Source organism: Myxocyprinus asiaticus, chromosome 20, assembly GCF_019703515.2.
Source record: "Myxocyprinus asiaticus isolate MX2 ecotype Aquarium Trade chromosome 20, UBuf_Myxa_2, whole genome shotgun sequence".
NCBI classification, from domain to species: Eukaryota; Metazoa; Chordata; class Actinopteri; order Cypriniformes; family Catostomidae; genus Myxocyprinus; species Myxocyprinus asiaticus.
The window spans coordinates 5,730,754-5,756,875 of NC_059363.1; the positions used below are offsets into that span (position 1 = coordinate 5,730,754).

The 26,122-nt window shown below is 35.6% G+C and overlaps 1 protein-coding gene across 1 annotated transcript in view; it reads right to left on the reverse strand.

Moving 5' to 3' along the window:
- Positions 1–734: 734 nt before the first annotated feature.
- Positions 735–26,122, reverse strand: part of ttc6 (tetratricopeptide repeat domain 6) — a 32,524-nt gene continuing 7,136 nt past the window's right edge. Inside the window, exons 7-22 of the mRNA XM_051645995.1 lie at positions 25,347–25,467; positions 24,975–25,125; positions 23,019–23,101; positions 22,383–22,459; positions 22,000–22,157; positions 20,714–20,848; positions 19,491–19,667; positions 17,437–17,577; positions 15,627–15,740; positions 15,310–15,429; positions 14,404–14,477; positions 11,581–11,791; positions 9,711–9,863; positions 6,102–6,275; positions 5,776–6,001; positions 735–981 (exon numbers count right to left, since the gene is read on the reverse strand). Coding sequence (XP_051501955.1) covers positions 848–981; positions 5,776–6,001; positions 6,102–6,275; positions 9,711–9,863; positions 11,581–11,791; positions 14,404–14,477; positions 15,310–15,429; positions 15,627–15,740; positions 17,437–17,577; positions 19,491–19,667; positions 20,714–20,848; positions 22,000–22,157; positions 22,383–22,459; positions 23,019–23,101; positions 24,975–25,125; positions 25,347–25,467 — 2,249 coding nt within the window. The 3' untranslated portion in view covers positions 735–847. The remainder of the gene's footprint in view (positions 982–5,775; positions 6,002–6,101; positions 6,276–9,710; positions 9,864–11,580; positions 11,792–14,403; positions 14,478–15,309; positions 15,430–15,626; positions 15,741–17,436; positions 17,578–19,490; positions 19,668–20,713; positions 20,849–21,999; positions 22,158–22,382; positions 22,460–23,018; positions 23,102–24,974; positions 25,126–25,346; positions 25,468–26,122) is intronic.

The following is a 26,122-nucleotide window of genomic DNA, read 5'->3' on the forward strand; positions in this document are numbered from 1 at the left end:
GTTGTAAGCCATGAACCAAACCAACCAGCTCTGAGGTGAATCACAACATCACAAACTTTGTTTTTAGCAATAAAGTATTTGAAAATTGGACAAAAAGACAAAGGTACAAAGGTGTGTACTTACCGTCTTTCCTGAGTGTACAAACTACAATCCCATGAAGCATTGTGAATGAAGTAATTAAATAAAAAACAATGGGATTATATAAAACTACTGATTTTAAGTTGTTGATTATGAGTATAGAAAAAATAAATGTATGTTAATTGCAAAATATTCTGATATGTACAATTAGATAAGTAGTTTAAGGGTAAAGGGAGACGACTGGATTACATAACTCACAGTGGGTCAAGGGAGTGGGCGGTCACTCCAAGGCAAATTTTGCAGGTTTTGTTGGCCACGGTTTTCTGATTGGTGAACCGTTCTCTGCTGTACCATGGGTAATGTAGTTGTTTACCTGGAATTCCGCTAACAAACATGCTATTTAAACAATGAAGTTCAAATAACGCAGTTGAATGGCTTCAGCAGAAGCATATAAAGACGGTGTCACATTGTGCATTTAGTGTCATAATAAGGCAAAGCGGCTCTGATGCAGCATTTCATGTACGCAGAACCAAAGTCTACAACCTAAGCTTATTAAAACACTTTTTTCTGCCTTTCAAACAGTGGTATTTCCTTCAGAAATAACTAATATACAGTAGTTTAAAATGTAACCATTAAATGTGACATCTTTTCACACATAGAATTACAGTGAGTTTTTATTGTTGTATTTTCTGTTGTTCTAGCAGTAATTGCTTTAATAAGTTACACATTTTTGATCAAAAACAGCTCTTATTTCAACTACTCTACATGTCTAGATTCCTGCAGTGTCTTGAAGCTCAACTGCAGTCCTGTAGTCCTTCAACGCATGTTCTGTCCATCCTAGATGACCCCGAACATCAGCCCTGAGTTTAAAGAGCAGAGCATCTCCAGGCTGCAGCCTCAGGGCTAGAAGAAACACACAGAGAGAGGTAGTAGTGTAAAAAAGTCACCACTTTCATCCTGCTTAACACAACTCTCACCTTCTTCTGTATTCACCAATTTGTCTCTAGTTTACTAAGAGGTGTACCATTATTTGTACCGTCTTTGCAAGAACAGCTTTGTTCACAGTTAATTTCTCAGGCTTTACTCTTCTCAAGTAGAGGCTCAAATTATTATAACAACACATCACACAGTGCTTATTTGTGACTAAACCATCTGTAACAGACTGTGAGAGCAAATGACAGCAAATATGAGGACATCTACTTTTTACTTCACACAATAGGGACTATTGAGCAATTTTCCAGGTGCATTTGCATAAATTACCATCATCGGCTGGTATCTTAACAGGCTGTGTTTAGCTAAGGCACTTTGATTTAGAGTGCTTCAGCTAGTGTAGACAAACTCATTTTTAGGGAACAAGGATAAGCATTCAATGTGTCTATTTATGGCTCACAAAATTAGATAGAGTATTTGAAAACACATGCTGGAATGGCAAGTGATTACTCCATTCATGGAGTACAGACTCATTAGTAACCAAGGCCATCTGTTCCCTAATATCCCACCTGTTTCAGCCACAGGCGGAGGGATTTAGCGGTGGGCTCTAAAAAACTATGATTCTTCCAATCAGGAATGCTTCGACATCCTTGCATTGCAACTTTATAAATATGTAATCTGGCAAGAGAAAATCGATAACTGGTTTACACTGTAACCATAGTAACCACCTGCCTCTTGTTTGACAGCGGCGAAGCGACATGGTTACTGCATTTGTTTTAATTCTGTACTGTTTTTTTTTTTCCAAACCCATCATGCTTTTGTCCACTCGTGTGTGAAACTGTGCATTGAAACAATCCATCTGCCACACACACACACACACTGTGGAATGATTGCACACATATAGTTTTGTATAGCCAGACTGTTCACGTTCAGCACTAAGGGCCTTTCAGACCAAATACGTTCTGAACAATGACTTAGGAAACTGAAAATGGAGCTTTCAAACTAAAATGGATTAGTTTGGATGTGGCCTCAGACAGTAAGAAACCATCTGACTGACATGTAAAGTGACTAACCACTTGTATGTTTTGAGGGTGGTCTTGAACAAAACCTGTGTACTCTTACTCCTGGAAGTTACATAAAGCCAGCCAATCAGGCTTGAGCTGGTAAGTCAGCGCTTGCCAATTTTGTGTGCAATATGAGGTTGAGACTGGCACACTTTTAAGACAATGTCTGGATTAGTTGGGGATATGCACAACTTTGCTATCTTTTCAACTCCTCTCCATTCACCATCTCGACAAAGCTCTCCACAGACATACCACCCTGTATAATCAGACATAATTAAGTGCGGGCGACATTGAATGTCGGCCTGACGTGCAAAGCTCCATGTAAAGTGATTCATCATTATTGGCATATTAATATCACAAAGGATGTTTAAAAGTTGACGCAGAATAACCTTTCCATCCTTGTCCATGAACGAAAAAAAAATAGATACTGGAGTGCAGCTACTTAGTATTACACTCTCATAGAGCACTGTATGATGACTAATGTGTCCTTTATTATTCATTGGGGTAATAAGAGAGACACAGCACAGATAATGAGAGCTGTCTGTATACTAGCAAATTAGTTGGTAGAAGGTTACAGATGAGTTTATATAACCTGAAGCTGAAAGTGTTAGATGACAGGACTAACAGCTTAACTTCTTAAATATAAAAATAGACAAAGACATTACCATTGAATGCCTATTCAGAGTTATCTCTATTTGAGCAGATATACAGTTGGCCTAAATACTGTAAACAATTTACATTTTTGTCTTTTGTTTAGAATATAAGAATAAGAAATAAGAATAAATAAATAAATAAATAGATATATTAATATTTATAGTGTTTCTTCAAGATTATTAAATTTGTCCTCAAACAATGTCCAACAGTGTTTTTACGTGCATCACAGGAGATTTATGTAATTTTTGTCTTTTTTCTTTCTTTCTGAAGGTCATGAAAATCTCTACAACAGTGTCATTTCCAGCACGTCAAATTCTCTATTGTGTTCAAATTCTGTGGAAATGATGCTGAATGATTACATTTTTAATGCATTTAAATAAAATGGATGACTCCTTTGCTAAGGGAATAATGATAAAACAATAACCAATAAAAAATATTCTGCTGTGATATTTACACAAATTTTCTTTTTTTTCTTCAAACATAACTCATATTTCATCTCAAACATGCTCTTCAATGACACTTTTGTCGACTTGGATAACAAGTACACTAACTTAAAAAAATTTTTTTAAGGGAAACATTTTTGGTGTGGTGGAAATGACACTGTGGGACAGCAACAATTATAACAATTATAAAAAATAAATTATAATTAAAAAAAAGTTAAAAAAAAAAAAAAAAAAAATCACAATAAATATTGAAATAGTGATTTTTTACATTTTTTGTATAGATTATCATAGAAGTAAACATGTAATCGTTTATATTTGTATAAATTTCAGAGTTTAATATTAAAAATCTAGGTCTGAGACAAAGCTAAAACAATAAAATCTATACATAAAAAGCACTTAAAAAGTACTAAAAATAAACGAAGGCATGGTAAAACATTTCTAAGCCAGTTTTAATGTGACCTTAACAACAAAAAAGATATATATAATTTTAAATCTGTTAATTTTAATTAAAATCAACCCTTGGTATTTGAAATTGCCAAATTGCCTGAAGTTGAAGAAACACCCAAATGTCCAATATATAAAGAGGTATCAAGAGTAAACAGTAGATTAGGATAAAAATATTTAACATACTGGGGTTAAAATTATTGAATGTTAAAGGAGTCATATAATGCAAAATGGGATTTCATGCACTATGTAGACATTCACAACTTGAAGCTTCTTGCCCAGTCCACCCAAACCATTTATTGAAACTAAGCTGCAAAAATGGGTCATTCAAATATCTTCATGGAATTGACGTCAACCATGAGCACATTAACATATGACTACCCATGTTTACACATCAAAGTCTATACAGTATTCAGCAACTTGGCCCCCTCTGTAAAATATGCTGGTACGAGGAAGTTAGCCAATTAAAACAGAGCTCATTTAAATGCAGAAGTCTTGAAGTATGGTAGCAAAAATGGCAGTTTAATTCTAAGGCCAGAAACATACTTAACACAAGTACGCAGATGCACTTATGGTATGGCCGAACATGCGCTATTTCATCACTGTGCTGGTAACAAACCTCGGTACTCAAGGGGGGCAACATAATTACCATTAAAAGTCTATGCCATTAAAGCTACACTATGTACGATTTCTTTGTTAGAAATGAACAAAATTTCATTAGTGATCAAGTACACCAGCAATCCTTCTTCTAAACCATGTATTTGCTTTACCCCGATTCACTATGGTAAGCCTATAATAATTATGTATATTTTAGAGCTGTCGGGACAGATTTGGAGGGAAATTACATACTTACTTCAATCATCCGTGCATGCTTATGTCATGTCCATAAATAAAGAAAAGAAGGTCCGGAGCTACTACAGCGCGTGTATGTGTGCGGTGATAGTTGTGGTAGTAGTTTTAAGCTGAAAGCTTGTAGCCACAACAAATGTGCAACACTGACCATGGATCAGTTAAAAAAGGCAACCCTCTGGGGAATCACTTGTTTTCAAAATAAAGAAATCTCGAACCGAGAAGAGTCTGTAAGCAAAAAGGGAAAGTGACAGAGCCCATATGTGACAAGGAGGAGGGCGGGGCTGGGCCGTGAGTGCGCACGGCCGGCCCCCAACCGGGCAAATCAGCCGAGGAGAGGGATAAAGCCGAGCTAGATGCGGCAGTTCGAGAAAGAGCCACACGCCGGTTCCCGCCTCCTCATTGCCCATCCTTTATATTGTTACACTGTAATAATCAAACACGAAACAACGTCGGCTTGGCTTTTTCAGAGGTGGCGACAACTCCGAGATCTGAAAGGATTTAAAACCGACCCAGAGATGGCTTTTTCTTGCTGGACAGGTAAGATATTTTATTGGACTGATAGTTAGCCAGGAAGCTCTTTTAGCACGGTAGTTCGTTAGATAATGTTAGCCACTCAAATGTGGCATTTTATTATGGATTGTGGTACTGTAGTGCTTGATTTAATTTTCATAAAAAAAACTTTATGCTGGTAACAAGACCAATCTCTAAACCAGTTACTACCTTGGTCTATTTGCCTGCTAGTGAAGTTATAATAGTTTCCACCGTTTGACCTTATCTGATATGACTAGCAATCGTTATGTCTAATGTCATCATTGCCTAACTTTTGTAATGTTATTTATTTTGAAACTATTGTTTTCAATAAGTCAAAACAACAGCGGAGGATATGCTACTTACCTGCTAATAAGACACATTTTTCAGATATCGTCTTTTTCTTAGTTTCGTTATTTAATTTGTGTTTTTGAGAGGGGGCAAGTTTTGTTGTTGTTCGTGACATTCACTCTGATAAGATGATCACCTGTAACCATGCCCTTATAAAAATTCTAAACTAGCCGCAAACTTCCCGCTCGTTATTTTTACATGCAAATGAGCTTGTGATTCACTGCAACTGTTTGCCAGATGTTTGCAGCTCTTCACCGGTAGAAGTGAATTTATGGTCAGAGAAAGAGAAATGGTCATGAAAAACTAAATTACGGCTGTTTGTGGTGCAGGAAACCTTGACTAACATTTTGTGAGAAACTAAAATAAAAAATAAAATTCTACAAAAGTGTAGAATTTGGCCTCTTAATAAAAAACAGCTTCCTGTAGATTACCTTCAGTAAAGTCCCTCTCGGCTGATTGGTACTCTCTGAGAGTGCAGAACAGGTTGGCTCTATTAAAGTAGGCATGTGCTGAGTGAGGGTTGAGGCAGAGAGCCTCATTGAAATCCTGCAGGGCTTCTGGAAGCTTCCGCAGTAGAGTGTGAGTGATGGCTCGGTTCAAGATCACAGACTCATCTGAGGGCTCCAGCTCAAAGGCTCTGCTGTAGTACTCACAGGCCTGTGTTGCAGAATGAAAGAGACTCGTGATATATGTCAGTGGCTCTCTTACCGAGTGTCTCAAGAGAATAGTGTGCCAGAAGTGAATTGTCTGGTTTTACCTGCTCAAACTGTCCATTGTAAAAGAAGAGGTTGGCAGCATTGAAGTAAGCCAGAGCATATTTGGGGTTGAGGCTGATAGCTTTCTGATAGTCCTTCATGCCACTGCATCTATCCCCCATGAACTGCTGTATCAGACCTCGATTTGTGAAGAGTTGCTCTGAGAGAGCGTTACACTAAGTCATAAAAAAGAAGAGGTGTTAAAGGAATGTTCAGAGATCAATATAAGTTAAGCTCTATTGACAGCATTTGTAGCTTAATGTAAATTAGGCAAAGACCACATTTACAGTAACACATTTACAATGGCTATAAACAGGGCCAGCATTCTAGAAGGTTTGAAAGCAGAAATGTTAAGCTTTAGAGCATATTATTTAATAGAGCTGTAAAATTACTTACCAGATTACTTTTCTATGAAGAGTAACTTATGGTTATACGTTACAAATGTAATCCTTGTGAGTGGAGCTTTCTTCATGTAAACAGTACCTTTCTGGTATCTTTGCACATATCATAAAAAGTTACCAGCTTTATGTAGTCATTACACACATAAGTTAAAAGATTAGTTTACACAGACAAAGTCAGTAAGCCACTACTGACACACTAGTATCATGCCAACATGTATAATGTTCACTTCTATTGGCTATAATTTTGAAGCATGTATTTTAATGTTCATTGCCTGGCCACATGTACTCCCATTGTAAGTGCCTTTGTGTAACTGTGTTTTTTGCTTTTGAACCAAAATAATTTTCTGTGTTAATCAACATTGTCACAATTGCTACCGATAGAGCTTAACTTTTATTGAACCCAAAACATTCAAAAACTGTTTATGACCCAAGAACCCCAGATATACAGTGCATTCAGAAAGTATTCAGACCCCTTCATTTTTTCCACATTTTTTTATGTTGCAGTCTTATGCTAAAATGCTTTAAATCATTTTTTTTCTTCACATCAATCTACACTCCATACCCCATAATGACAAAGCAAAACCTAGATTTTTGATAACTTTGCAAATTTATATAAAAAAAAAAAAAAAAAAAAAAAAAGAAATATCCCATTGACATAAGTATTCAGACCCTTTGCCATGACACTTGAAATTTAGCTCAGGTGCATCCCATTTCTCTAGATTATCTTTGAGATGATTCTACACTTTGATTGGAGTCCAACTGTGACAAATTCAATTGATTGGACATGATTTGGAAAGGCACAAACTTGTCTATATAAGGATTCACAGCTGAATATGCATATCAGAGCAAAAACCAAGCCATGAGGTCAAAGGAACTGCCTGCAGAGCTCAGAGAGAGGATTGTGTTGAGACACAGATCTGGGGAAGGCTACAAAAGATTTCGGCTGCATTGAAGGTTCCTAAGAGCACAGTGGTCTTCATAATTCTTAAAAGGAAGAAGTTTGGAACAACCAGGACTCTTCCTAGAACTGGCCGCCCGGCCAAACTGAGCAATCAGGGGAGAAGGGCCTTGGTAAGAGAGGTGACCAAGAACCCGATGGTCACTCTGGTTGAGCTTCAGAGATCATGTGTGGAGATGGGAGAAACTTGCAGAAGGACAACCACCACTGCAACACTCCACCGATCTGGAATTTATGGCAGAGTGGCCAGACGGAAGCCTCTCCTCAGTGCAAGACACATGAAAGCCTGCTTGAAATAAAAAAATAGCACCTAAAGGACTCTTGTGGCAGCGGGGGCGTGGTCAAGCATCCGTCCGGAGAGAGAGAAAGCGGTAAGGGCGCTTGCACCTGAGCTAGATTATGTTTAACACCTGTTTCTAATTCCAGTGAGCATGGGGAGAGTGGCATATAAGCAGCCACGCCACCAGCAGAAGGGAGAGAGAGAGTCTGGTACAAAGAAGGCCACGGTGCTCCTGAAGCTGTTACATTTATTCTGTTATGTTTGTGAAGCTAATGAGTTGAAGTTACTATATGCCTGTGAAGCTGATGTGCTTAAGTTACTACGTGCCTGTGAAGCTGATGTGCTTAAGTTACTACGTGCCTGTGAAGCTGATATGTTTGTCAAGTTGTAAAGCACTGAGGTGGCTGATTAAAAGTCTTACCTGAGCCTGGAAAACCCGCTTCCCTGTGTTCTCCTTTCACTCTAACTCCCTTACAACTCTCAAACTGTGAGAAACAAGATTCTCTGGTCAGATGAAACGAAGATTGAACTGTATGGCCTCAATTCCAAGCATCATATCTGGAGGAAACCAGGCACCGCTGATCACCTGCGCAATACCATTCCAACGGTGAAGAATGGTGGTGGTAGCATCATGCTGTGGGGGTGTTTTTCAACGGCAGGGACTGGGGGACTGGTCAGGATGAAGGAAAGCTGAACATAGCAATATACAGAGATATCCTTAATGAAAGACTTGGCCGAAGGTTCACCTTCCAACAGCATAATGACCCTAAGTACACAGCCAAGACAACGCAAGAGTGGCTTAGGGACAACTCTTTGAATGTCCTTGAGTGGCCAGGCAGAGCCCGGACTTGAACCCAATCGAAAATATGTTGGGAGACCTGAAAATGGCTGTCCACCAATGGTCCCCATCCAACCTGACAGAGTTTGAGAGGATCTGCAGAGAAGAAAATCCCTAAATTCAGGTGTGCAAAGCTTGTTGCATCATACCCAAAAAGACTTGAGGCTATAAAAGTGCCAAAAGTGCTTCAACTAAGTACTGAGATAAGGGTCTGAATACTTTTGTCAATGTGATGTTTAATTTTTTTATTTTTTTTAATAAATTTGAAGTTATCAAAAATCTGAATTTTGCTTTGTCATTATGGGGTATGGAGTGTAGATTTATGTGGGAAAAAATATTAATTTAAAGCATTTTGGCACAAGGCTGCAACATAACAAAATGTGAAAAAAAATGAAGGGGTCTGATTACTTTATGAATGCACTGTAGATATTTAGAAGGATAATCAACATTCTGTATATGCTTTGACAGATCAAGGCCTGTGACATTCAAGAGCTAAAATAACTTACTGAACAGTTATATAATCGTAACCAAGTTTTTCTGTTGTTCTCAATCATTTACTGTATGGAACATATAACTGGTGTTGGATTATGTACTCAAAAAGTAATGCAAATGCAAATACAAATAACGAATTACTTCTTTAAAACTGTAACCAGAGTACTTTGCTGATTACTTTGTTATTACATTACTGATAACTTTTAAGTTACTATCTAAAACACTTTTCACAAGAAAAAAAAAAAAAACATTCTCTCAACAAATTCAAAATAATGTCTATCCTTCTTCCTTATTCATTGCCGCACACCTTTCAGATGTCAGAGAAATACAGAGACATACATAAGAACATATGAATTCACATTTTAAATGTATTCTACATTACTAATATTATTTTAGAAATTTGTTCCCCAATTAATGCACTTAAAAGTAATTACCGTAACTGAAATTCAACAACTGTAATCTGATCACAACAAGAATTAAAAATGTAATGCATTACACTGCTTTTGACTTGATCGAAAGTAATTCGATTACAGTAACTAATTACTCTGTAATCAGATTACACCCAAAACTGCATTTGACTAGTGAGGGACAAAGATTATGCATATACTGAACCGTTTTCTAATTCCAAAGCTCCAAAACAACCTTTATAGCAATGTTTATGTCCTGCAAGGCTGCAAATGTGTTTCCCATCTGTAAATTGATGACAGCTCTGCCTTCATAAGCAGCCCAGCATTTAGGATTCACCTCCACAGCCACAGTGAACTGATTCCAAGCTCTCTGGAAGAATCCGCAAACCTGCCGTAGAGGACAGAATATTGACAGGGCTTGGTGCAAATCAATATACCGTGGAGAGGCAACAGGCTGTGTGCAAGACATCGTTCCCTTGCTGATGCATGAGGCGAAGATAATGAGGGCAAGAATTAATACAAAAAGGAATCAGAGCTATCCTTGTTTGTCTCCTGCTGTTGACCTGACGTCTGTGATTAGTCTCTGGGCATTGTACAAGAGTATTTTTACATTTAATAGAGAAATGTTCATTTAAAAAAAAAAGAGAGAATTGGACAACAAAGTCAAAGTCATTGTGTGCCGATAAAATATATAGGGATATTGAATGAGTCAAACAAATGCCTTTGTGTTGAGTTGAAGAGAGGAGAGGTTGTGCCTGCTTTTAGAAATGCTTAGATTTACCAAGCATGATAGATTGTTTATGGTAGATTTTGTATTTGGCATATAATACTTAAGTGAAAAATGCATTACTGTTACAAAAAAAATAATAATGTGATCTTGAGGATATTGATGACATGCTTGTCTTAAGCTTTTAAGGGGATTTTTAAAGAATTTTAAACATACACTACCAGTCAAAAGTTTTAAAACACTCATTCTTTATTATAATTTTTTTTCACATTTTAGAATAATAGTAAAGTCATCAAAACTATGGAATAACATAAATGGAACTATGGGAATTATGTTGTGACTAAACAAAATCCAAAATAAATCAAAACTGTGTTATATTTTAGCATCTTCAAAGTAGTCACCCTTTGCCTAGAATTTGCAGACATGTACTCTTGACATTTTCTCAACCAACTTCTTGAGGTATCACCCTGGGATGCTTTTTAAACAGTATTGAAGGAGTTCCCATCTATGTTGGGCACTTATTGGCTGCTTTTCTTTATTATTTGGTCCAAGACATCAATTTCAAAAACTCTTTTTTTTAAATTAAATTTTGGTTTTATAATGAAATAAATTAATATGGTGGCACAATTATATTTTTGTCTACAAAACTAATATCAAACATTTAAGCATACGCCTTCAGATCAAAAGATTTTTAAGATCGTGAGAAACATTTCAGTCAAGTGTTTCAAAACTTTTGACCTGTAGTGTATACAGTGCACCCCTTCAACACAAATGCTTGCGCAGAATATAACATTACGTAGTTCTGGAACTGATGAATTATATAATAACTTATGGGGTCCTCTGGCAGGGTAATTGAGCTTTTTTATTCACACCCGCCATCAGTGATTAGGTTGGTGTGATCTAGTTTCCTTCCCATAAGAGACATATTTTGGGCATGGTTGCCTACTGAGGTTTTTAAAGTAAGTGTTTTACAAGCTAACATTTTATAGGGATTTATGAATGAAATAAAAACTAAAATCTGAAAAGATACAACTATTGATCCTAATCTATACAGATCCATAAATAAATCTTTACAGTGTAATGCATTAGCATCAACACATGCTTGGAGTTTCAAAAGAGATCTGAATCACAAAATTTTAAATGTCAAATTTTAACAAACTCAAACATTTCTCATAAATTCAAATGATCTAAACTATGCTATCAATATACATTTTATAGCTCTATACTCTTTCTGTATTTAAACAGTTGTCTTATGAATGTCTTCTACTTCACCAAAAGAATTGTAGTAAAAATAAATTAGATATAATGGATACTTAAAACTACTCTATTGCAAATCTCATCTGGGTTGTTAGAAACAAGAAAATTCTTTATGTACTACCTGTAAGTAGTGTGCCAGGCCAATGCGAGCACTCGAACAGAGTGGATTGAGGTGCAGGGCCGAGAGGAAGTCCTTCTGTGCCTGCTTCTTTGCCTGATCATGCCCGTAATCCATGAAGACATTACCTCTGCCCACATATGAGTCCTGAAAGAAGGGATTGAGTCTCATAGCTTCACTGTAAGAGTCCACGGCTTCCTCTAACTGGCCTAGCCTTAAGAACAGACAAAGAAAGTCAATTAATACACACAATGGATTTTTTCACTAACCGTGCGTATGCACATATTTGCAAAACCTGTGTGCGAACACTCTCACAAATAACAGTTCATATAAAAAAAAATTCTACTAAAACTATTAAACAGCACCGTTTGCAAACCACATGCAAAAATAATTTATAGTGGCCTTAAAAAAAAAAAAGAATATATATATTTATATATTTATATATATATATATATATATATATATATATATATATATATATATATATATATATATATATATATATATATATATATATATATATATATATATATATATATATATATATATATATATAAATGTGTGTGTGTTTTTATATATGTATTATTACAGTATAAAATTATGTATAGAGTATGCTGCTCTAAAGGACATGAAGATGGGCAGATGTGCTCTTCTATGGGCCTGAAGGCATTCAGTTTTTTTGTAAATGATAGTTTGAACTACTAGGAAATATCTCTTATTATTATAGGCCATTTGAAGCGATGACATGCCCTACACTACAGTATCATACAGAAGGCAGCTAGTCAGTTTGACTGCCTTCTGAAATCCTAGTGCCTTTTGAATGCTGATGAAAAGAAAAGCATGGACTAGATAAGAAAAGCTCTAAAAGCACCATTTCAAATGCAGATCACATTCACATCTGCACAATAAGCTGCAGAGTTCACTGAGAGCATCACTAACTATTCATAAATGTCATACAAGGTTTCAGGACACCATAAATAATGTAGTCCTTTGGGTGTGCAGTTTTTTTAATCCAACTCATGCTTTAAGAACATGCGCAGCAAATTATTTTCTGTGATAAATTATTATACATTTTTTATAATCTTATTTTTTCCCTGAGATCCACCAAAACAGTTTAAATTTAGATTTACATGACCATTTTCAGCCTTTCTTTTGACCCTTAGATATACAGAGGCAGTATTTGCTGTGCCTTAAAGACTTCTATGCAAACAGCCTCTTTGCACTGAGTACAGGGCTGTTTACATCGAACTAGTGTTGTGTCCATCAGTACTGTTTTTCAATTGTTTTTTATGTAAAGGTGCTAGCCGGTCATCTTTGACCACTGGGCCGTATCTCTTTTCTTTTCTTTTTTTTTTTTTTTTTTACAGCATCACATGAGGAGACATGTTAAAAAGTTGAGAAGAACATCAACTTTTTAAAACGTGTCTCAAAACACCTGCGTTCTGTTCTATTTGTTGTGCTGCATCTAGCTTTTTTTTAGCACAAGGATGCATTCAGTGTGAACAGCCCCTAATAACGCTTACTCATGGGCTGTGTGTTTGTGGCACTGTGACTGGACAGACCACGTCGCTGAACACCAAAAAGGCATTGACTCGTTTTCAGATGTAAAAAAATCCATCAATTTCAGAACAGACTGTTTTTGCAGCATAGTTTCAATAGAAACTCAGTCCTTTTTGGACTGGGAAGGAAGTTTTGAGTTCTGAAACTATGTTTAGGTAGTATATGGAACTCTTTCATTTCAAAACAGCAAGGAAAATTAGATTTTTCATGATTTGACCCTTTAAAGGAATAGTTCACCCAAAAATGAAAATTCTCTCATGATTTACTCACCCTCATGCCTCCCAAGATGTGTATGACTTTCTTTCTTCTGCAGAACACAAATAAAGATTTTTAAAAGAATTTCTCAGCTCTTTTGGTCCATACAATGTAAGTGAATGGGTGCCAAAATGTTGAAGCTCCAAAAATCACATAAGTCAACATAAAAGTTATCCATATGACTCCAGTGGTTAAATCCATGTCTTCAGAAGCGATATGATAAGTGTGGGTGAGAAACAGATCAATATTTAAGTACTTTTTTTCAATAAATTCTCCTCCCTGCTCATTCAATCTCCACTTTAACTTTCACTTTAACATGCTTCTTCTCGTCTTTTTGGTGATTCTTTCTACATTCTTCATGCATATCTGCCCCCTATTGGGCAGGGAGAAGAATTTATAGCAAAAAAAGGACTTAAATATGTATCTGTTTTTCACTCACACCTATCATATCACTTCTAAAGATATGAATTAAAACAGTTGTATGGATTACTTTTATGATGCCTTTATGAGTTTTTTTGGAGCGTAAAATTTTGGCACCCATTCACTTGCACTGTATGGACTTACAGAGCTGAAATATTCTTCTAAAAATCATAATTTGTGTGCTGCAGAAGAAAGAAAGTCATACACATCTGGGATGGTATGAGGGTGAGTAAATGATGAGATCATTTTCATTTTTGGGTGAACTATCTCTTTAAGAACAATATGATACTAATCACCTTATTTATGTGGCACTATTAAGCTGTCATTTGAAACAACAGAATAAAACCGAGCTAACCGATCACAGAAAATTCCTAGTGAAAAACCACAAGACAACAAGTCTTAAGCATTGATTTAAATTTAAACACAACAGTGGTTTAACATGCTGTGGCATAGATATTATAACCTGACTGCTGCTGCTTAGCACAACCCACAGAGTGAAGGATCTCAACTTCAGCTTTGTTTATTTAGCTTGGCAATTTAACAGTGTGAAATAATTACTCAAAACTGAAAAAAAAAAAAAAAAAAACATACCTGTGGTGTATTACTCCTAGTGCATGTTGAATTTCAGCATTCTCCTGACGTTTCTGTGCTGCAGCTTTAAAATCCTACAACAAAAGACAGCATACTGCATTAAAATTATTTTGCATAAAAAAATATTACATTATAGGAATATTCCAGGTTCAATTCAAGTTAAGCTCAATCAACAGCACTTGTGGCACAATGTTAATTACCACAAAAATGAATTATTCATTTTTGAATACTTGTCCCTTCTTTTCTTTAAGGAAAGTGAAAGCACTTACAATGGAAGTGAATGGGGCTAATCCGTAAACATTAAAATTCTTACTGTTTCAACAGTATAGCCACAAGACATTAACAATGTGCGTGTTTACATTATTTTAGTGTGATAAAATTGCTCACTAACCTTTTTTGTGAAAGTTATGTTATATGACCATAAAAACAATGATTTAAAAATTTTACAGCAAAAAATAAAAGTTTTATCAGAAGAATTAATGCAAGTGCTTTTATAAAATTGTAAGCTTCACATTTGTGCCTTTAAACCCTCAAAAATTTGGCCCCATTCACTTCCATTATAAGTGGCGCACTGTAACATCGATTTTTTTCTTTTTTCTTTTTCTTGACATGATTCTTGTATGATATAACAATTTTTTTATGATCCAATCAATTTCCAATGGATAAAATCATGTTCCATTTTTAAGTTTTTCACTCAGAAAATTTATATTATGGGTTGCGAATACCATTTCATGTTGACTTTAGTACCAGAATACAGCAATATATAAATATTTCACACATATACAAATCATGCATGTATGTTGTGCTTTCAAAGTCCTTGAAACAAACAGATCACAGCTATTGTCCCTTTGACAGGCCTTGTGCAATCAATGCTTCTTACTCTTTGACTTTATAACTCTGGCCTACCTGGAGGGCATTGCTATAGTCATTAAGCTCCACATACAGAAGACCACGGTTTATCAACACTTTCAGATCCACCTCCGCCTGACTGCCCAAGTGCAGCGCAATGCTGTAGTCTCGGAGTGCCTTGGAAATCAATGGAAAATAATGCAGAAGAGGAGAGCAAACATGCATTAAAATGCATACACTGTACACAGAAGTGCAATGCTGATGAAAAGCCATCCTTCATGTATTTGTACATGTTGTATATATAATCCCGCATACATTACTGACGTTAAAAAGCACCAGATATAAAGCCAGCTAATTGAAAAGAAAAAAGGTACCAGCTCATAATCCTGCAGTTGTTGGAAACACACACCGCGGTTGTAGTATGCAAATGAACAGACACTGTCGATTTTGATTGCCATGGTCAAATCCTCCACTGCACTCTTGTATGCCTAAAACAAGATTGTAAATCTGACTCGCATCAAAAAATCACTTGTGGCACTGGTACATTTTCTGTTCTTGTTTATGCTTAAAACAAGTGAAAAAATAAGCAAAATACAATTAAATTCAGGATACATTCTCTTAAAATAAGCCTTAAAGGGACAGTCACCCAAAAATGAAAATTCTGTCATCATTAACTCACCCTCATATTATTCCAAACAAAAAAAGAAAAGAAAGACGGAAATAGGGCTGGGTGATATGACTACATATATCGTTGTGACGATATAAATTGACAATCGATAGAGATTTTCCTATATCATGCAAATCTTGATATATAAATATCCATGTGCTTGACATGAGTGTATCTATCAGTGGGCAGAGACTGAGAGAATTGAAGAAATATGGACAGGTTTTTTCCGGCATTGAACATTTTTCGGGTGGCCCGCCAAGCGAAATTTCGGGCCACCGAAGCAAATTCAATGATATTCATCTCACGATCGGCACTTCATAAGCACTAAATATGCTTCTCATCTCACACGAACATCTGTGTTTAAAATGAGTGTCATAAGCTCTATCTCTGGAACATGCAAGTACGTGCGATTCCAACAGGCTTTCTCGATCTTTGTGCTCCAGAGACAGGACTGTGCAGAACAGAATTACTCGCTCTACTCAGGAAGTCAACCGGCTAGAGAGCCTGACATTCTAACAACCACTGATGAGGAAAACACTGTGTCATGCACCAAAATAAAAGGTTTTTAAACTACACATCATCACCCTTACTAAAATTATGTTTGAATGATGTTTGGTATTAGGAAACAAACCGGCCATGTTTGCCTAAGCATTGTGGTAAGGTTGATTTAAAACTAAGCTGAGTGTTTGTTTGTTTTTGCTTTACTATATGATTATTTAATACATAAACCCATTTTTATAGATTTTCAAAATAATAAAAAAAAAAATATATATATATATATTGTGATATATATCACAATCTTTTTTTTTTCTCCCCTTTTCTCACCAATTTGGAATGCCCAAAGCACTTTAAGTCCTCATGGTGGCGCAGTGACTCAATCTGGGTGGCGGAGGACAAATCTCAGTTGCCGCCGCATCTGAGACCATCAATCCATGCATCTTATCATGTGGCTTGTTGAGCGCGTTACCACGGAGACGTAGCGCGTGTGGAAGCCCACGCTATTCTCCGCAGCATCCATGCACAACTCACCACGCACTCCACCGAGAGCGAGAACCACACATTATATCAACCACGAGGAGGTTACCCCATGTGACTCTACCCTCCCTAGCAACTGGGCCAATTTGGTTGCTTAGGAGACCTGGCTGGAGTCACTCAGCACACCCTGGATTCGAACTCGCAACTCCAGGGGTGGTAGTCAGCGTCAGTGCTAACCAGGCCCCCATATATTGCAATCTCGATATAAAATGACTAATTTCGTGATATAAGATTTTGGTCATATCGCCCACCCCTAGATAGAAAGAAAGTCATACAAGTTTGAAACAACATTTTGCTTATTAGGTGAATTTATCTTGCCTTAGTGATGTTTAGAAATTTTTATTGGAAAACAAGACATGGAAAAATTATGTTCTGCAGTGTTCATCATTTTAAAGAGAGGCATCACTGGTCTTTGTAGAGTATCAGCCTCAAGCGAGAAGTAATCATACTGTGAAAATATAATTTGTGCTATTTTTACTAACTTTCAAATAGAATTTAAGAGCTCCTTTATACAAGTAGGCTCTGACACTCTTGGGCTGGATCCTGGTAGCTTCATTACAATCAAGTACTGCCTTTGCATATCGTCCTTCGGCTCCATAAAGGACAGCTCGGCTTAGATGCACCTTTAAAAAAAAAAAAAAAGGAACATGTTTTAAACATGAACTTCTGGAGTATGACCATGTACAGAATAATATCAATATAGTCAGACAAGAGCATTTAACTTAAATTTTTTATAAAATGTTCATTGTGTTTCCATCAAGATTATTGTTCACCTACCCCGAGATTAGGCCTAATTAAAAAAATAAGTTTTCAACTTATTATATTAATTTATTCATTAAAATACCATTTATTACAAGCATTTTAACATAGCTTTCTAATAGTATGCATAACAGTAAACGGGTCTTGGCTCATTTCAGGCATAAAAACCTGCAGATCAGTGAGCGAGTGAGTCATCCGAGCTGATTCAGTGAGCAAATGAGTAGTCTGACCATTTCGCTAATCGGTATGACTGATTTATTAAAAATAACCATATATGTGTATGTGGGTGTGTATTACAAGGACCGAACAGTAAATAATCATAAATTCTGAATAAATATTTCTAAATATTTTGATAAAGTAATACATATGAAAATATACAGTAATTTTAAATCTGAATATGTTTTTATAAGTCTGAATATATTACAGTTAAATATATAGTCTACAGGCTCTCTAGAATACTCAATTCTGATTTGTCAATGACGCCATCTAGTGGTCTGATATTTCTCAGTAACAACTGCACATACACATATTAGTCCAGCTCATTCGGGTATTGCGAGCCATCTTTCCTGCTTCTCGGATCACTGTGCGATCTCTACAAGTAAGCTAATAAAATAATTTCAACTCAAATTAATGTTTCATGTGCATTTATTTATTTATTTCGCAAGCAGTCTTGTAGAAAGATGCATAATGAGCAGTCAGGAGGTGGATTTCAGCTGTTCAGCAATTTATTACTTCTCATATAATTACATTCAGTAATTTCAACACAAATCAATGTTTCATGTCCATTTATTTGTTTATTTGGCAAGTAGTCTTGTAATAAGCTGGATAATGAGGAGTCAGACAGTCATTTTCACAAAATAAACAACAACAGAACTCTGACACAAACCGAAGGTGGATTATAGCTCATCTATTTCTTCTCACATAATTACAAAATTTCAATACAAATTAATATTTTATGTCCATGTATTTATTTGTTTGGCTAGCAGCCATGTAATAAGCAGGATAATGAATAGTCAGCTCGTTGTTATTGCAAAATAAACCCACTCCGCTTCGTTTCTGGTTCCTGATCACGCTGTCCGGATTCATTTTCAGATAACAACCAGCTGACTGTACATGATGTTCCCTAACATACATCTGAATATATAGTTATAAATCCAAATATATAGTTGTAAATCTGAATATCTAGTTATAAATCTGAATGTATAAATGTAAATCCTGAATGTACTTTTTAAATGAAACTCTGAATACCTAAATATAACCTAATGCTCTGGCATGTTGCAAGACAGACTTATTTCAGTATGATGATCTCAGTAGGCCAGCTGTCAAATTTGAGGCAGAGTTTTTCTTTTGCTGAATTGCCATATTTGTACATTTATATTCAGAATTATAACTATATATCCAGATTTACAACTATATATCTGGATTTACAAATATATATTCAGGATTTATAACTATATATTCAGATTAACAACTATCTAATCAGAATATTTTCAGGATTATAACCATGTATTCCAATTTACAATTATATATTCAGAAATGTAACTATATATTCGGATATATTCAGATTTACAATTACATATTCTGATTTACAACTGTAAATTCGGTTTTACAACTATATATTCAGATTTACAATAATATATTCAATAATATACTGTACATTTACAACTATATATTCAGAATTTATATAATTATTGCCTGTTTGGCCCCCCATAAATTGTGCTATGGCATATTTTGCCGTGGCTTTCCAAATTCAGTAGAAACATTGATCGTGTCTTACCTGATAGAGGTTTGGGTTTATGTGGAGTGCTTTGTTAAAGTCTTGCACACTCTTAGAGTCTTGTAGGTGCATGCGACAAAGTCCTCTCTGATGGTAAGCTTCAGCATAGTCTGGGTTGATGCTCACAGCACTGTTAAAAGCATCTAAAGCCTGGAGGAGGAGAGAAGCTTTGCTCTCCTGAATTCAAATAATGTGATGTGAGTATAGTGTCAGACGGAGCTGTTTCTCTATCTGTTTGATTTTCAATTATAAACAAGTCTGACAAAATGTTACAGTATGTCTTTGTTATTGTTGTAACTGGAGCCATGAAATAGACAATCCTACTTGCTGAAAAGCATATGGTCAACAGCTTATGTTGCATTTTCGAAACTACAGTAATTGCCAGCATGGGATACTTGTATGCAAGTGTCCCCACCAGGCTCCTTAAAGGGATAGTTCACCCAAAAATTAAAATTCTCTCATCATTTACTCACCCTAATGCAATCCCAGGTCTGTATGACTTTCTTTCATCTGCTGAACACAAATGAAGATTTATAGAAGAAATTTTCAACTCTTTTGGTCCATACAATGCAAGTGAATGGGTGCCAAAACTCCAAAAATCACAGAAGTCAGCATAAAAGTAATCCATAAGACTCCAGTGGTTAAATCATTGTCTTCTGAAGCGATATGATAGGTGTGGGTGAGAAACAGATCACTTTCACATTCTTCTTCTTGTGTTTTTGGTGATTCACATTCTTCATGCATACCGCCCTAAACTGGGCAGGGAGAAGAATTTCAATCAAAAAAGTACTTAAATATTGATCTGTTTCTCTCCACATCACTTCAAAAGATATGGATTAAAACACTGGAGTCATATGGATTACTTTTATGATGCCTCTAAGTGCTTTTTGGAGCATCAAACTTTTGGCACTCATTCACTTGCATTGTATGGACCTCCAGAGCTGAGATATTCTTCTAAAAATCTTTGTTTGTATTCTACAGAGGAAAGAAAGTCATACACATCTGGGATGGCACGAGGGTGAGTAAATGATGAGAGAATTTTTATTTTTGGGTGAACTATCCCTATAACTATCAAAAACAGCAAGATTCCCTGGTCAGTCAGCTTCACTTCAAAATGGTTGGTTGATTAGCACTTAAACAACATTAACCAGCAAGGAGATTCATGCTGGTTCAAGGTTTTCAGAAAGGCTAATGCAAGACATGTATAATTGAGTTCAATTTACCTGTAACAAAGGCACCTGTGCCATGTAGCAAACACCGATAAGAAAGAAGGCCTCCGCAGCTTCTTGCACAATACAGAGTTTCGTTTTAATGGAACCAAGCACTGACAAGGCCTTTCTGAAACTCTCCACCGCTTCCTATGTATGATAAACATTATAATGTCATATCACGGTAATCAGAGAACATCTTACTAACATATCTAGGAAACTTGCTTGATTAGATTACAGTGAACTCTCTGATTATCAAAAATTAACCCATATATTGGAACACTGTAAAAAAAAAAAAAATCCTGTTAAATTTACGGTAAAAAAAACTGGCAGTTGTGGTTGCCAGAAATTCACCGTAAAAAATACGGTAACCATGTTTCAGGCTTTACAGGATGTAATTTTGATGACAGTATATTTTACGGTGCATTACCGTCATTTATATGATTAAATGATAAACTTGATATATTAAACTTCTGAAACTGTAAAAATCTGCTTTTCACTTTATGTATTGTTACTCACTGTATTAATTACAGAAGGGCACATGATGACATGAAGTTCATCAGTAGTGGCCATTCCAGGAACAATGACCAATAAACATGTAGAGACAGTGCTCAGTGTCACTCACACAAACACTAAACACCATCAGGGTAACACATGTGAAATTCAAATAATGCAATAAACATTAATTCAACTACATCAAATATAACACAGAACACCCCAATGTAGATAAGTGATGTTAAAAAAAAAAATGAATCATAACTATTCCCATAAAATATAATGAAATGTAATGGGTCACGCAGGGAATTCTGGGAATGCCCGATTATTGTTTTTTACTGCAATTGTAACTATAATTTACAGTAAAAAGTACATGTACTCTCTTGTTAAACATAATATAAATTTTTACCATTAATTATATGGGAAAATCATACTTTTTACATCTAAAAAAAATAAATTTTTACAGCATTTTACAGAAAACTACATGCATTGTCCGTGTATTTTAAGATATCTACCTGTTAACAAACTAACGTTTTTTACTGTAGCATTTTTACAGTCTTTTACTGTTAAAATTACAGAATTTGTTTACAATGAAGTTATGGAATCTTGAAAGCACATTATATGCAAATATGTGTATCAAAACTGGAATTACACACTTCAGCTTAAAACACAGTATTGCTAATAAGTATTTTGGCTTGTTGAAGTTTTTGGAGAAGTTTGTGTTTGTGTTTAGCTGGCTTAGTTCTGCTGTATCAAATCCAGACAAAGCTTAACTGAGAGCTACACTACACGGGTCTCAGACTCACTGTGTACCGGTGTGCCTTCATCCGTGCCTTTCCCAAAAGAATGAGGGGTGGAACAGAAGGGCAAGCATCGGCTGCTTCCTCCAAGCAGGCGCTGGCACAGGCATCATTCCCAAGGAACGAGTGGATGACTGCCTGCTGGACTAATGATAAACCCAGAGCTGTGACGGAAGAGAGAAGATGGTTAAAGCTTGGTCCTGTTGTTGTTATGGCAACATACACCACATTTCCCTGCAAGGTTTACTTCACCTTCTGTTGTGCCAGGTGGCCAAGTAAGATTTAGTGATGCTCATTAAAATGTGCAGAGATAACGGCAGAGATATTTCAGGAACTAAAAGGACATGTGTGAATCTTAGTAGTTTGAAATAAACATATTTGTTCATTACCTTTTTTCATTTCAGCTGCATACCGTATACAGTGGGTGGCCAAGTCAAATTGTTCCAATTTGTACAAGTACTGCCCTCTAAAAAAAGAAAACAAACTTTTCTCTGCATGAGCTGTTCACCAATTAAAACCAAAAGGATTTTGCACCATGAGCCTTAGTCAGGGTATATGTGATATTTAACTTGATGTGAAAGTAAAAAAGGCTGTGAAGTATGCAGTAAATGTTCACTCTGTTCAATATGTTCTTTAAGTACTTAAAGTTTCACAACCCATGTTTTGCAGGGATTTTTTGTTTTGTTTTTGTGTCCACTGACAATGTTTCAGAAAGACACATTTTCAAAGTTTTGTCACCTGGATGATCAATAACAAGGTACTTAAGGACTTATAAAACAGCCTCAGTCTTGTTTTTATATCCATCAAATTAAATATGGCGTCGATCCACATTGAGGTACAAAGATGAACCCTTTTTAAGTTTCACAAAAACGTTTTATTCTCTAGAAGTTCATTAGAAAATAATGTATGATCAAGGTACTGCAATGAGCCATTTAAAGAGAATGAGCTCTGAATTGATTGTTAGAAAAATATCAAAAATGAAAAAAAAATGAAATCTTTTTCAAAGAGTTGTAGGTTAAAATAACCTCATGATGTGCAAATCATATGCATCTGGCTTCATATGTATGGCTCGAGATAAATCCTTCACCGCTTTACTCAGATTATTTACCTGTGAATAACACAAATTTACTGGTTTAATTTAAACAGTAAGAATATACATTAAAGGAATCCATAAATCACAAATTAAAGTTTTAGAGGACAGGAGTGCCACTTGGTGAAAGAATCAATTACAATATAATTGGTCGAATCCACTGTCCAAATACATTTATTTTCTGAACTGGACAAAAAAAGGAAAAGAACAGCAATTAGCAAATTATTTTTGTAAGCTGAAATAAAAATGATGTACAGTAAATAATAATTACTAAAATTGTTTAGAATTATTATCATACAAAACATTAATATATTATTTTACTATTATATTTAACTATATTTTAACATTTTAATTACATAAATAATATTAAATACAGTGGCCCCAAAAAGCATTTGGAAGCTTAAGGCACACTTAAAAATGTACAAACAAATGCACAACAAAATATCAAACCATGTGGCATTTATTGTATGATAGTACAAGTACACTTTTCAAGAAAACCATTTCACACACACACACACACACACACACACAAAAGTTATTTAGGTTTTAAATGATGAAACAATATATAAAGTATGTGGACATTTTCTGGTGGTCAAAATTTTGTGGAACATGTCCATAGTCAATGTGACGAACAACACCTTGGTTACTCTGCTAGGATACCTATGTTAACTTGAGGGGAACTGAAATCATACTCATATCCACTCAAAATTACCTTGGGACCAGGGTGGGGTTGCACCAGCTGTGCGTAAGTTCTCACGTAAGTTGGGACGTAAAGTTCACACTAAGGACTCACTAAGTCAGTGCTTAATTCAGTTGCACCACCTGTTCTTAAGGCAAGACTTCACTAGCAGGTCGTAAGCTCTCCGTAAAGTGAGGCGTAGTCACATAATATGACGTTTACCTGTATTGATCCAATAAACAGCCTTCAAATTTGTACACAGAAGTGTTAAAAAGCCATGAACTTCAATTTGATCTTGTTACGGTTGATGTTCAAACCTTGTTTGCTCACGTAACTGTCAGCGGTAATAAATTATATCCCCACTGAAATATGATACATAATAAAAGTAGATTTGATAAATAGTATATTTGCCCTGTGTAAATAACAATATATAGGAACTGTATCTAAATAAATAAGGGGTGATGAATAAATACTAATACAACAGGCTGGAAAAATAGACATTTATTCATTATAATATCCTATATATATTTTGAATGTGTTGAAACTTGACACCGGGCGACACACCCTTGAAAACTGCACCATTAGTTCGGTTTCATGCTGAAGAGCCGCTTAAAAGGACATTTTTTTTTCTCTCTCTCTCTTAAATGTCAAAATCATAATGTATGTTGAAAGGATTGAAGCCTGTCACGCAAAACATGAGCTCATTGATGTCATAAAAATATCAGTCTGCTTTTTTATTACATCCGTTACGCCTGGTCGGAGGCTTCCGTAAATATTTTGTTTATATGTAGGGTTACATACTACCTAAGTTTAATGGTGCAATGCTCAAATATTTAGTAGTGCATAAATTGTGACTTAGTGCCCATTTACGCCACAACTAGGCTAAGTTGTAACTTACGCACAGCTGGTGCAACCGGCCCCAGTTGAGTACAATTCTTTGCCAAATGGCTCAGAAAAGTGATAGTAAGTTCTGAGAAAAGCTTTAGTAATATTTGTCTGCAGATCACAATTTGGATTAATTTTCTATTGGATGTTTTTTTATGCTTTTATGCTTTTTATGTGAATATTTTCTTTCTTTTTTGTGACCTATACAGATACTTTGAGGCCATTGTAGTGTTTTTTTAATTTAGAATTTGATAATTAGTTCCTTATTTTTAGTTATTTTTTGAAGTGGCACTCTTGGTCTTCCATATAGCACATCCATCTTCTTACATTATAGTAAGCTTTGGCCCTGCATACGTAGGCTCTTACGTAGCTTGGGTCTGCTTTCAATGCATTACTGAACCGTTTGATGGCTTCATAATTTCGGTCCATTTTCAGCATATTGATCAGCCCCAAACTGACATGCGCAACAGCCGCAGATCTGTTGTGGTTTTAGAGAGGTGCACATAAAGTCAACATAGAGAGATGGTGACTCAGATGTGAATGTATTGATTTTAGCTTAGTAACAGCTGCTTGGAGACTTCCTGTCACTTACTACTATAAAGAAATATTTTGAAAAGTGACTTTAAAAGAATTTCAAGCTTCAATAACTTATCTTCACTTTGTTGTGCTTGTGCATCAAAAGAAAATGGAGGGCATTACCTGTCAAGTTTGATCACAGCTTCAAAGTCAGCCATAGCCTGTCGCCAGCGCCGGAGTTCAGTGTAGATCATACCACGGTGCAGGAAAGCACTCAGATTTTCAACACTGTCATTGAGGAGAACTACAACACACACACATAATAATAATAAAAAATAAATAAATAAATAAATAAATAACAGCTTTTTTTTTGTTTGTTTGTTTCTAGTTTTCAAATTTATAAGTAAAAATACTACAATTTTAACAAAATTGTGTAAGATTTTAAGACCGCTTATTACCGTATTTTTCAAAAAATGTATAATTTTTGTAGATTTATGCTTGAAATAAGACAGCACAATTTGGCAATTGCAATGGGGTGAGAAAAATAAACTTAAAGGCATACTGTAAGTTCACCCAAAAACGAAAATGTACTCATCCTCATGTTGTTCCAAGCTCATATGACGTATTTTCTAACAAACACATGTATTTCTACTACAGAACTATATAGTACATAATACAGAATTTGAGATGTGCTGGAAATGACTTTCAAAAATAAAATGGCAAAAAAATACATAAATCTACTGTGATGCATGTACATGTACATATTGTACAAATTAGAAAAACTATTGAGAGGGCGAAAAAGAATTTAACGAGACTTTGCTTTCTAGAAATCAACAGTTTTAAAAGTGCCCAAAGTTGAAGAAACACCCTTTAAGAATACTCATTGAGAACAGTTTTTGCAATCTGTCTTCGACAGCAAACGATTTTACTACTCCGCTTTGGCATTTGGTCTCTTAGGA